Source organism: Lissotriton vulgaris, chromosome 7 (assembly GCF_964263255.1).
Source record: "Lissotriton vulgaris chromosome 7, aLisVul1.2, whole genome shotgun sequence".
Classification (NCBI taxonomy): domain Eukaryota; kingdom Metazoa; phylum Chordata; class Amphibia; order Caudata; family Salamandridae; genus Lissotriton; species Lissotriton vulgaris.
Window position 1 is genome coordinate 1544181135 of NC_141695.1, and position 12775 is coordinate 1544193909.

General features: G+C 42.2%; 1 protein-coding gene across 1 annotated transcript in view; it reads right to left on the reverse strand.

Moving 5' to 3' along the window:
* Nucleotides 1-2191, reverse strand: part of LOC147705972 (protein-glutamine gamma-glutamyltransferase E-like) — a 226355-nt gene extending 224164 nt beyond the window's left edge. The window contains exon 1 of the mRNA XM_086932429.1: nt 2088-2191. Coding sequence (XP_086788555.1) covers nt 2088-2094 — 7 coding nt within the window. The 5' untranslated portion in view covers nt 2095-2191. The remainder of the gene's footprint in view (nt 1-2087) is intronic.
* Between the last annotated feature and the right edge of the window lie 10584 nt (nt 2192-12775).

Consider the following 12775-nt stretch of genomic DNA (forward strand, 5'->3'; position numbering starts at 1 on the left):
GTGTATTCCACCGACTTCACGGTCCCACCCTAGAAAGTGACAAGTAACTTAGCAGAAAGCATTGTTCAGTGAAGCGCCAGCGCATGGTAATTTTTTCCTTTCAAACATAAACCTGAAATTACAGAGTGCTTCCTTCATTCACAACTGCCTGCTGTGTAATAAGATGCCGTAATTGAATGACACCTTGTCGTCAGAGTTCTCAAGTAGTTTATCAGTTTAGGATGTTTTCCTTTGCGTGCTGGGATCCGTAGTTCGAAATGTAAGGGATAAGTTGCACTAAAGTGGAACCAGACACATTTCCAGATTTACGAGGAATCGTAATTCTGGAAATGCGTGTCAATGCTACGCCTCCCCAGGGGAGGTGTAAGGAGGCGCAACGAGGAGAAATTCACTCATTTCTCCCAATGTTCTTTTCCTCTTTCTTTGAGTGCAGCACACATAGAAGGAGGAAACCACCTGTAATGTTTGTTTATGTAAAGGAAGGGTGACTTTCCTGTACATAAACAATCATTGAAACAATGATGTTTTTCATCTTCTACGTGTGCTAATGCAGAACACATAGAAGTTGAAAAACGGCTTTCAGATTGTTTTTGCACAGGAAGGGTACCCTTCCTGAACAAAAACAATCTCCCCACCACACAGGCATCCTTGCACCATGGTGGAAGGGTGCCAGTGCCGGCGCATGGCAGCAGTTTGTGCGCCCGTGCAGGGGGAAGCACCGAGATGCGACATATTGTTGTAAATATGTCGCATCCCTGTGCTTTGAAAGGGACTCAGTGCGACACAGCCAAATAGCTTGCGTTCCACACTGAAGGTCATATTTACAAGCCCCTTGCGCCACCCATACGTCACTTTTTCCTATGTTAAAAGTGACGCACCAGTGGCACAAGGGGCTTGTAAATAAGCCCTGAGTCACTTTCTTGTAAATCAGCCCCTTCGAGTTTTGCAATATAGAACTGCAAAAAAAATTACATTTGCATCAAAAACAGTGAACTGCTGCAGAGTTAAGATGTTTTTCCCCATTCTGAGCGTAAGGGCGAAAATGGAAAGCCCGATAGGGACCCGTCTCGGCACCACTTAAAACCAGGGCACAAGTCGTAAAAAAAGAAGTGGGGGGACGCTGTCACTGGAAGTGACGTCACGACAGGAAGTGATGTCACGAAAGGTGCTGAGCTTCTCGTCCCAGAGAGGCCAAAGAGTGAAGTCCAGCTGTTTGGCAGGGGGGATGGCGTCCCCCCGGTAAAATAACCCCGACTCGAGCCCTGCTTAAACCCCTAACTAAGACGGCTCTATGTCTTGACCTAAGTTACTGATGCACACTGCGTGTCACCAAAGATGCAATGTTCCAGTCTTGGGGATCCCTTTTAGTTTAAGGGATAACATAAAAAGAACAAGGACTACAACATCCATAATGCAAAGTGGCGTTATCTAAACTTTCAAGACTCGAGATGCGCATTGTTGGCGACAGTTATCTGGAAAGGCGAAATGGATTAAAAGGGCGTTTTTTTTTGTTCCAAACGATGCCACTCTGAAAACAAACTTCCCAAAACCATTGCTCGAATATTCTGCAGGGATTATGAGGCGTAAAGCCACGAAAGGCTGTTTTACAAATACCTCTAAAAATACATCGTTTCTCTGCATAGTTTGTATAATGAAATATAGTATGATCTGCGTTTGCTTTTATTTAACAGGGCAAATAAATACCGCGAGATTAGTTTCACCGTGTTGAATGTATGTGAATGAATGCATATCGAACAAACAATATATGCAGTCGATGTGGCATGCTGGTCAGATCTGCAGGCTTCGGGACAGGAGAACCAGGTTCGAGTCTCTCGACTGTTTAATATCCCGTTATTCGGAGCAAATCACTTATTCTCCCCGTTCCTTAGTGCCTACCTTAAAAAAGAGTGTCCTTTCGTAATGTAAGTGGTGCTGATGTAAATCGCACCAATATGTATGAGTCGAGTTGGAACTATTTAAAACTGCAACAAATTAAACATATCTCTTTGCGCACCAAACGTTCGTTCCTTATTTCACTGACCCTGCCATTGACTCTCTTTCTCTGTGTCTCCCTTTTGTGTACTCACCTTTCATGCTTGCACGGGTCACTTTTCACGTGTGTCCCTCGAATCTTCTCTGCTTTATCTCCTTGATCCGGACGGTGTCTATATAGCACCTACGCGAAAAGTTAGGTCCCTCCTCCGGTTCAGACGTGACCCTGTCACGGCTATGGTCTTTTAACCAAACGAACTCGTTTTACTTGCTTAAGCCAAACATAGTGCGACAACCGGAATGAACAATTTTTACAGGCACATTTCCTGCAGAGCTGGAATATTTCGCAAGACCTGTGAACTCAACGCAGCACAACAAATGTTGTTTATTTTTAAGCAAATGCACTTAGCATAAAAGTGTATTAGAGTAAAATTAAATGCACATCAACGTCTTACCAAATCAGCAGTGTAGCGCAAGTTGTGTCCCCTACCTGCTGTGATGAGGGCCCCTAACCCCCCAGTGTCCCATGTCTCACGGATATATTCTAATCCACATTTGTAAAGCGCACAATCACCCGTAAGGGTCTCTAGGCGCTGGGGGCCGTCAGGAAGATTAAGCAAGCTATTGCCCAGAGTCACATGGTGCTGGGCTACTCTGCCCCCGGTGCCGGGGATCCAACCGTGATCCCCAGATTCCAGAGTCAGTCGCCCTAGCCGCAGCGCCACACCTCTTCCTGTAATGGAGCCCCCCCCCCCTTTCACCCTCCCCCCTCCAAGGACTGGGGCAGCGGGCACCTTGAATTGTGAGGGACACATTGCAGCCTTGCGTTTCTGTGAAGCGCCACGTAGTGCAAGGGTGTCTGCCTGCAGGGGAAAGATTGTTTATGTACAGGAAGCCCCCCATTTCTCCACATAGGCTATCTTGAAATGCCATTTTGTAACTTTTAGAAGTTTCAAAATGTAATTTATTTTTTAAGGATTGTTTATGTGCAGGAAGGGTCACCTTCCTGAACATAAACAATCCCTGGCATTTTGGAATGCTCCTGTCCTGATTGTACTGGGGGGTCGTGTTCACTTTTCAATGCGTTAGCGATAGTTGTATGTGTGCTGACACACACTCGGCTTCCTTTGTGTGACGGTTCACAATGCATATATTCTTCTCACAGGTCACTTGAGCACATATACCGAGTTGACAGGATAAGTACAGCTTTTTAGCCATGAACTGGGAATAACACTACAGAACCCGTAATTACTGCGTGCATTTCCGGCCTTGGTAAACTTGTTGGTGTTTTACCCTGAGGAGACACTACCACTCTACACAAATTGTCTCTTGCGTACTTTGCAAACTGAGACATCATGAAAACTGAATCATATTCGGTTTAGTAGTAAAGTTAGGACTACTAACTTTAGGATTCCAAAATGCCTTCTGTGAAGTTAGGACTCCTAACTTTACTACTACTAAATTGAGAAAAATCATAATTTTAAGACTTTCGGTATTCACAGAAGGCATTTAGGTGTCCTAAAGTTAGTAGTCCTAACTTTACTTCTACTAAATTGAGAAAAATCCTAATTTTAAGACTTTCGGTATTCACAGAAGGCATTTAGGAGTCCTAAAGTTAGGAGTCCTAACTTCTGTGAATACCGAAATGAGTACGTTCATTCTGTGAATACCAAAAGTAGTAAGTGCATTCTGTGAATGCCAAAAGTAGTAAGTTCATTCTGTGAATGCCAAAAGTAGTAAGTGCATTCTGTGAATACCAAAAGTAGTAAGTGCATTCTGTGAATGCCAAAAGTAGTAAATTCATTCTGTGAATACCAAAAGTAGTAAGTGCAATCTGTGAATACCAAAACAGTAGTAAGTTTAGGATTGAGTCTTAAGTTTATTCTGTGAATCGGGCCCTTGGGGCCTGCCTTAGGGGCGACTGATATGTAATAAAATGGGAGTTTAAGGCTTTGCAAGTCATTTTAAATGCCAAGTACAACTGTCAGTAATCTACACACACAGGCATTTCAGTGGCAGACATGAGACAGGTTTGATAAGCTACTTCTGTCGGGGGCACAATCAGTGCTGCTGCCCAGTTATAACATTTAAATTACAGGCCCTGCGTACATGGTAGGCTACTTTACAAAGGACTTACAAAAATGCCAAACAGGTGTAAACCAATTATACCATATTTAGAGGAGAGAGAGCACATGCACTTTAGCACTGGTCAGCAGTGATAAAGTCCTCAGAGTTCAGAAACCAACAAAAACAGTATTAAGTCAAGTCAAAGATATGTTTAATATGACCATAGTCTATAAACAGGTGCAAGAGGCAGTATCACAAGTTTAAAATATTCACATAAAAGGCAATAAAACATTGTAAAAAATAATCCAATATCGGTTAAGACTCTTACACGCCCTTATACGTTTACCAACGTCAATAAAATTACATTTAAAATAAAACTTGTTATTACATTGAAACACATTCATTTCCTTTAATTCGAGTATATTTTTATTAATTTAAAATTCACACTGTCCTACAGATTAGTCCTGGTTTCTTAGAGCACTCAGTGCTACCTTTATATATTTTTCAAGGGCGATTGCAATGTCAATAGTGGGGATTTCAGTTAATAGGTTGGCCGCCTGCGCCCTTGTTCTTATATCATGTTTTAAAAACACAGGACACAGCCACAGTTTCCGCTGTTCCAGTAATGTCAAACAATCAAGTAGGATATGTACCAGATCTCCTTTGCATCCCAGACTACACCTACAGCATCCTTTCTGGTCCAGCATTTTTGCTTTCAGGTCTTTGTTTGTTAACAATGGATTGATCCCAATCCGCAACCTTAATATCTCCTGCCTATACCCGCGGTTAGGTAGGATGTCTAGATAGGGAAACCAATTATCGTTTGACCAAGAGTTCATCATGTGTGCTACTGATTTTTTCTTCACTAAGTAACCCATATAATTCTTTCTGGATACTTCCTTCCCATTAAATTTCAGCTCACTCTTAGTACAGTCTAATTGATGCGTTTCCTGGTTCACCTCTACCTTTAGCCTTTTGCAAACTTGCATCAATCTTTCCCTACATGCTTTTGCCCATTTTAGGTCACTATTTTGAATTTCATTCCTACACCATTGTGCCACTTTTTGCCCATCAGTCTCTTCAAAACGTTTCCAAAGTCTGAATATTGCCATTTGTGTTTGTATCTCCCAAGACTTTGTGCCTATTTCTGTTCTTATCGATACAAAAGGGGATGATAGCTTGGACCATAGATGATTGTGGGAGAGATAGAAGGCTTTTTAGGCATTTCCCTTCCACCAAGTCCCAAGCTCCCTTACCGCTCAAATAAAGGATTTCTGCTCCGTACAGGACATCGGGGCGGGGGGGGGGATCATTGCCTCAAAAGCTCTTAGCATTGGTCGGTGTGACATATCTCCATAATCCCTAATAAACATTTTTAGGCCACATATTGAAGTGTGTGCTTTTGCCTTTTGTGTTTCCAGATGAGTGCACCAGTTTAGTGTTTTATCAAACCATATACCTAGGTAGCAATACTCATTAACCGTCTCGAGTTTAAGCTCACCTAGATACCAATTAAACCTGCTTGCCTTTTTACCAAAGCATAGGATTTTTGTTTTATCTAGGTTAACTGTTAGAAATTTGCTAGCACAATATGCATTGAAGGAGTTAAGCTTTCTTTGGAGGCCTCTCTCAGTCTGGTCTACTATTACCAGATCGTCTGCATAGAGTAAGCAGGGCACCTTGTTTCCGTCCATTCTGGGACTTGCACTACCCTCGACCTCTAAATAGGCTGGGAGGTCTGACAGAAATATGGAGAATAGCTGTGGGGCCAGAACGCAACCCTGTCTTAGGCCGTTGGCAATGGGTATTTTTTTGCGTCCGTGATCCCACGGTATCCCTGATGACTTGCGCCCAATTTCCTCTGTGTAATTCCTTTATTATAGTCAGTAGGCCTTTGGGAATGTTTACCTTCATTAGAGTTTCCCATAGGCAGATTCGATCTACTGAATCGAAGGCTGCTCGGAAGTCAACGAAACAACAGCATAGCTTGCCATTTTCTTCCGTTGACTTCTTTGCCATAGCCCACAATGCAAATCCATGATCTAACGTGGAGTGCCCCTCTCTAAATCCTCCCTGTTCTATGGGTACAATTTGAGACTCCTTTACCCACGCGTTAAGTTGGTTCAGTACAATTTTTGAAAAAACTTTCTCTCCTATGTCTAGGAGGTTAATCAGTTGGTAGTTTTGAGGTGCCTCCATGCTCCCTTTCTTATGGATTGGCCTGATTATTGCGCCCTTCCAATTAGGTGGCATTATGCCTTCTGTTAGTATTATATGGAACATCTGTGCAAAAAATCTTGCTCACCACTTTACTTCTGACCTCAGTATTATTGCAGGAAGATTGTCGGGTCCTGCCGCACTAGTTAGCTTCAGTTCTCTTATTCTATGCTCCACGTGCTTTTCATTGAACTTAGATTTAAGATCTTCTGATATTTCCTGCCATTTTTGGAACTCTAGATGATCTCGAGGAGCTCTTACCCCGTACAATTCCCTTATGTACTCCTCCCATGCTGCCTCACTAACTACACATTTTATTTCTCCATCTGTTGGGCCAATTGCTGCCTTTACCATTTTCTAAAATTGTCTTAGGTTTTTTTCTTCAATTGCTTCTAACAGGTTTGACCAACATTTCTCTTTATATGACCTTTTTGCGTCATTTACCATTTTTTAAAATTCTCTTTTCAACTTGTTTATGTGTTCCTGTCTCTCCTGGGTGAAGTTCTTTTTTTGCCTTCTTTGTGCTGCCCTTATCTCCCTTTTTTTAGATTGGCACTCGACAGAAAACAATTTTACTCGGCTGGGCGGTTTTACTCTATTATATTTATCCCTTTTAATTCTATTCTTAGACACTGGACCACTTCGTCTAACTTTTCTATGAACCATTACAAATTTTTATTCTCTAAATTTTTCAAGTTCAACTGTAATTTGCATAGCCTTCAGTTTTTCCTGGTATTCCTCCGTAAGTCGTGTAGTCACACGTTTAGGGTACTCGACCTCCTGGGGGATCAATTTGTCTCTGGGCATTTTTCTTCCCCCAAATATTGTTAGGTACAGTAGATTATGGTCGCTAACCTCTTTTTGTTCTATCTTAAAATCCCGTACTAGGGGGAAATTCCAGGCTTGTATGAACATGTAGTCGATTGGGCAGTTCTGTAAGCCTATTTTAAAGGTCTTCCCTGCTGGGCAATCTGTCTTCATTCTACCATTCAGATATTGGAGACCCCTACCTCCTAGAAAGTGTACTAATTCCGATTCCTGTTTCGAGATCTCCCATACTGGAAAGCTAGCATGATTTATTCCATACACCTCTAACAGTTCTCTATTCCAGAGGTCAGCCTTCTTTGGGTTTAATTTGTGGTTAAAATCCCCCAAATTATCAGTGTATCTGATGCATATTTTTCTAGTAAGATGTCGACGTCTTCTTTAAAAAACCTCATCTCATTCTCATACTCTGCTCCATTATCCCACTGCATGTATACATTCATCACAGTCAACATTTTGTATTTCGTTTCCACAGTCAACAGTTCTAGTCTACAGGCTTGAACCCATTTACATTTCATTTTCAACGGTGTTACTTCTCTCAGTACTTTTGTTGAAACCAGTGTCATTAATCCCCCCGAAGGGCGGCCAAATCTTTTTTTCATGGCCGGGCGACTTAATTGTAGATATCCCTCGATGATTGGGGTTCCGTCGCATGTCCAGGTCTCTTGTAGGCAGGCAATTTCCACTTTATTTACTATTTCCTTTATATATTCTCGCTTTAGCTCATTGCCTAACCCGTTTACATTCCATGTTAGGAGACCTAGACTTTGCGGCACCCCCCCATCCTATTCTACCTCACTCAAGCCACTCTCTTCTTTCTACCTCACTCAAGCCACCCTCTTCTCTAAAAACAGTACAGAAAATATAGGAGGAGGAAGGCAAAAAGTTTGTGGACACCCTCCAGAGAGGTCATTTTCCCAACTGAACTCTTAATTATTTTTTCTTGCAGAGCGAGCCAAAAGTATTGAACTTGAATCGTACTGCAGTCAGAATATACCACTCTTAAGGCGCATTAAAAAATGGCATCTACTATGACAACAGCATTTTCAACTTTGCATGGCTACATAGTCTTTATTCTTGTTGTGAACGTTGGAATTTCTTGTTAACCTTGCCAAATCTCAACAAATGTGTTTTTGTAACAAAAGCTTTCATTATTTCTATAAGTTTATGAATATGTAATGATTTATCTTATGCAATTGATTATGTTAATGCCTCCTCATACCATCAAAATAAAATGCATCCTCTTGCAAATTAGAACCCCTTTATCAATATAACTGAGTTGATGCATGTTTTGTGATGATCATTTTGTCTTATTGCTGGCTTAGTTTCTGCGTTTCCCAAAATTGTTTTCAAAACATAAAAAAAAGGATAATTAGATACTATGAAACCCAGGTATTGGAACATATTTTAGAGAGAAACTTCGCAATGAGGTTATCGAGACAGTTTGAAGCATCAACGTTAGAGGGAGGCGACAGCGGGAAGAAGTGGCTGTGAGCCTTTTGCTGTTTATGTTCCACCCTCGAATAACTGGCATAGGAAATAGCTAGCTTGCACTTTCATAATGAAAACACAGGTATGCTGTGCAAACCATCCCTGGAACTTGAAAACAGGCTCTATGTTTACTGCTCCATCTAGCACTTAGAAATAGCGTGAGGGTTGTAGGAAATGGGATTATTGATTGAACAGTGAAGAAGCCCACTTCAAACAACAGCCTTGAATACCCGTGATAGGAAATAGCTATATATCGGCAATAGCTAGCTTGCACTTTCATAATGAAAGCACAGGTATGCTGTGCAAACCATTCCTGGAACTTGAGAACAGGCTCTCTGTTTACTGCTCCATCTAGCACTTAGAAATAGCACGAGGGTTGTAGGAAATGGTATTATTGGTTGAATGGTAAAGAACCCACTTCAAACAACAGTCACAATCCTTGTCAGGTGAACCACAAAAGCCACTAAATAAACCTGTGCTTAACACTCTGGTAGCTTGAAAATTAAGCTGCCAGGCTTATCTTAGAGGCAATGCGTAAAGTATTTGTGCCACACTTAAACTGTAATAAAGTGGAAACCGATTTTTCACTGGACACATAAAACAACATGTCCTAGTTTATAAAAATCATGAACCCTGTCCTATGAGTGGTTCGGGCCTATCTTAGGTGTGACTTATAAGTTTAAAAAATTAGGTTTTAGGCCAGGAAAAATATTTATTTGAGCCTGGTCTAAATGGAAGTTTAAAACTGCGCTACTGGTTGCAGTGGACAGCCTGAACCTTGTTTTAAAGTGCTGCTTTAGTGGGTGAAAGAATGAGTGCTGCAGCCCACTTGTAATATTTAAATTTACAGGTCCAGGATACAGATAATACCATTCATGGCAGGTTTATAAGTAAAATAAATAAGCTAATTAGGTTTATACCAAATTTACTCCTAGATAACGTATCAAGAAATTTATCTGAAATTGCCACAATTTCACACATCCCCTTGAACATGCTATCTCGGGCATTGCAATAATAGCGGGAGCGTATTAGTTCATTGGCTTGCAGGTACACTCTTGGATACAGGTTGTGTTCTCAGGGGTTCTGACTGCCCACCGCCATTTCGGGTTCACCAATTTGATAAACTTGGTGAGTGTTGGCTGGGGGCACGGGTGGAGTTGTTCCCCTGGTTTTAGCAGTGATGAGGACATGTTGTTTTCAACAACAAGTGGATGTAGTGTTGTTTTTATGCATGACAGCAGCGATACAACCGGTTGGGACGAAGACCAAGAGTGGCCATGGACGCAGGTGGGGTACACCAATAGAAGCAGAAACAGGAATAGCAATAATCACTGGAACAGAGGTTGGGATTCTCGCCCCTGGTATTATAGTAGAGGAAACCCAAATCACGATTACTGGAGGGGGGCTCCTACAAGGAACAGATACGACTGTTTAGATATGGTCGATTGACCAACAAAGGTCATCACAGGGGTACCAGTAATCTTAGTTCCCCAAATTAAGACCCATGATGTTCCTTCCCAGGTAGAAAGCTCTAATCCCGTGATGATAGAGACCACATTAGATCATGACACAGGAGGTGTAATACTGTCAGGCCAGCATCTAGCAGATAAATCTAGTAAGCCACTGAAGGAGAACGGATCTGAGTCCACAACCGTAACCTTCTCTATGCTTTCACATCTGAGCACAGTAGATAAGCATAAGAGTCAAATCCACAATGAGATTGGAGCCCTGCCCGTGGGCATTGCCCCACCAACTAGCCAGGAAGAACCGAGTCCAACCAATGAGGGGAAATGTTCATTAAAAATAACATCATGGAATATTGCTGGGCTGGCAAAAAAAATGCGGGACCAGTTATTTCTAACTTTCATGGAAAGGCAGGATATAATCTGCCTACAGGAGTGCTGGGACCCAGTGGAGACCCACATTGAGGGTTTTAGCACTTTCTATGTTCCCTCGATCCAGGGTAACCGAGGCAGAGGCTCTGGGGGACTGTGTATTTTCACTTCAAACCTCTGTAATATAGAACAGAGCATGCATGAGGCAAGCGGACCAAAAGCAGGCGTAGGGAGCTTACTACAAGGCCTGTTTTTTAAATCGAACGGGCGCTCCTTTTTCCTGATCAACCTCTATAACAACGCGCCAAAAGTTGAGGTTAAAACCTTAATAGCGGAGTTGGACTCTCTGTTAAAGAAAGGTGGGCAGACGGCAGACTGCTTACTTATAGCAGGGGATTTTAATTGCCACTTATGCCCCTATAGTCAAACTAAAAACTGTGGCATTTTTGACCTAAAAGGGGATCCGACTACGCACTTTGAACACTCCATAGGGGGCGACCTGTTAAATCAACTCATGCACGAGTGGGATTTTGCTTTTGCAAACGAACTCTGTCAGCCACCTGTAGCGTTCCATACAACTTTTTTTGGCCATGGGGCAGGCACTGTAATTGACTTTATTTTAGTCTCCAACAGGAATCAAGGCTGGGTGGGGGGTTTTGATACGGAGGATCTAGCAATAAGCGATCATTTCCCTATCAGTACCTCCCTTAGTCTAGGGAAATCGGGGTCCCAAAAAACAAGTACTATGAATATACTTCATGGTCATTCAGTCGCGTTGGCCAGAACAAATGGCTACGCCATTAAATGGGCAAAAATTGAACCTACAAACTTTCTAAAAGATCTGGTACGGAAAGAGTCTAGACAATTTGACATCTGCTTGGAACCAAGTGCCAACCCCGAGCTAATAATACAGGCGTATGAAGGGATCAAAGCTACAATAAACGCCAAGTTAACTAAAAAATTAAAGTTAGGGGATGACACAAGATTACAAGGCTGGTTCAATCGAGCCTGTTCCAAGGCACACAAAACCCTCTTACAGGCCCTAAAGATCGTACCTAGGGATAGCGGTCTGGTTAGGGAAGCGAGACAGGCTTATAAGCAGACCCTCCGACTTAGACAGAAAAAACTCAAAAACGCAGCCTGGGAAGCCCTGATAAAGGCAAGTGCTCTAAGGGACAATACGTCGTTCTGGAAAGAAATTAACGCCCCCTTCTTTCTGGACAGGAAGGCAGACACCATAGAAATAGGCATACCAGAAGATGTCTGGGTTAATTACTTTACCTCCCTCTACAAGAAAGATTCACTTGCTCCGATCCCACAAGATGAGACGGATGCGGGGCAAGGGGTTCTTTCACCTCTTCAGGAAAATTTCCCACTAAAAGTACTGTTTTCCCCTGCAGACGTGGAACAAGCTATCTGCCAGAGCGCTAGTTTAAAGGCCCCTGGACCTGATGGAGTTCCCATTGATTTGTTTAAAGGGAACGTAGATCTTTGGGCCCCCTTATTAGCAAATGTACTGAATGCTTACACTAAACTAGGTTTTCCCAACACATGGAATGAAGCAATAGTTATCCCAATATTTAAAAAAGGGGACAGACAAGACCCAAAATGTTATCGCCCCATCTCCCTGCTAGATAACCTAATGAAAATAGCAGGCAGGGTGTTGTTAACCAAATTACAAACCTGGTCTAAAAGCAATGGAATACTTTCAAAATTCCAATATGGTTTTAAGTCTGGTTTGGGAACCATAGAGCAGGGTCTAAACCTGTCCCTCATAATGAATAAATATATTGGAACAAAAAAAGGGAATCTGTTTTTAACATTCGTCGATTTAACTTCGGCGTTTGATTGTTTGGATCATGGTATGCTGTGGAAAACCCTGAACACAATGGGGATAGATAAAAACATCTTAAGTTTCATCCAGGAGCTGTATAGAGATGCAGGCGCTACGGTGAGATTTGGCAAAAATGGCGAGCAAACTAGAAACTTTCCCATAGCAAAGGGTGTTCGCCAGGGCTGCATACTTGCGCCATTTCTATTCAACCTGTACATCAACGAGGTAGCAGCTTCTTTGTCTGATCTGGAGGTGGACTACCCCAAGATAAATGGTCTCGCAGTCCCACTATTGTTATACGCCGATGATGCGGTGATCATGGCCCGCACACAGCGGGGACTCCAAAAGGCATTAACGGGCTTTGCAACCTTTATGAGCTCTAGAGGCCTAAAAATAAACGTGGGGAAAACTTTCACGATGTCATGTACCACCAGTAAAAAAGTTCCTGATTGTAAAACCTTCGTTAATGATTTAAAGATAGCTATGACTAAAACGTTTTCTTACCTAGGTATTG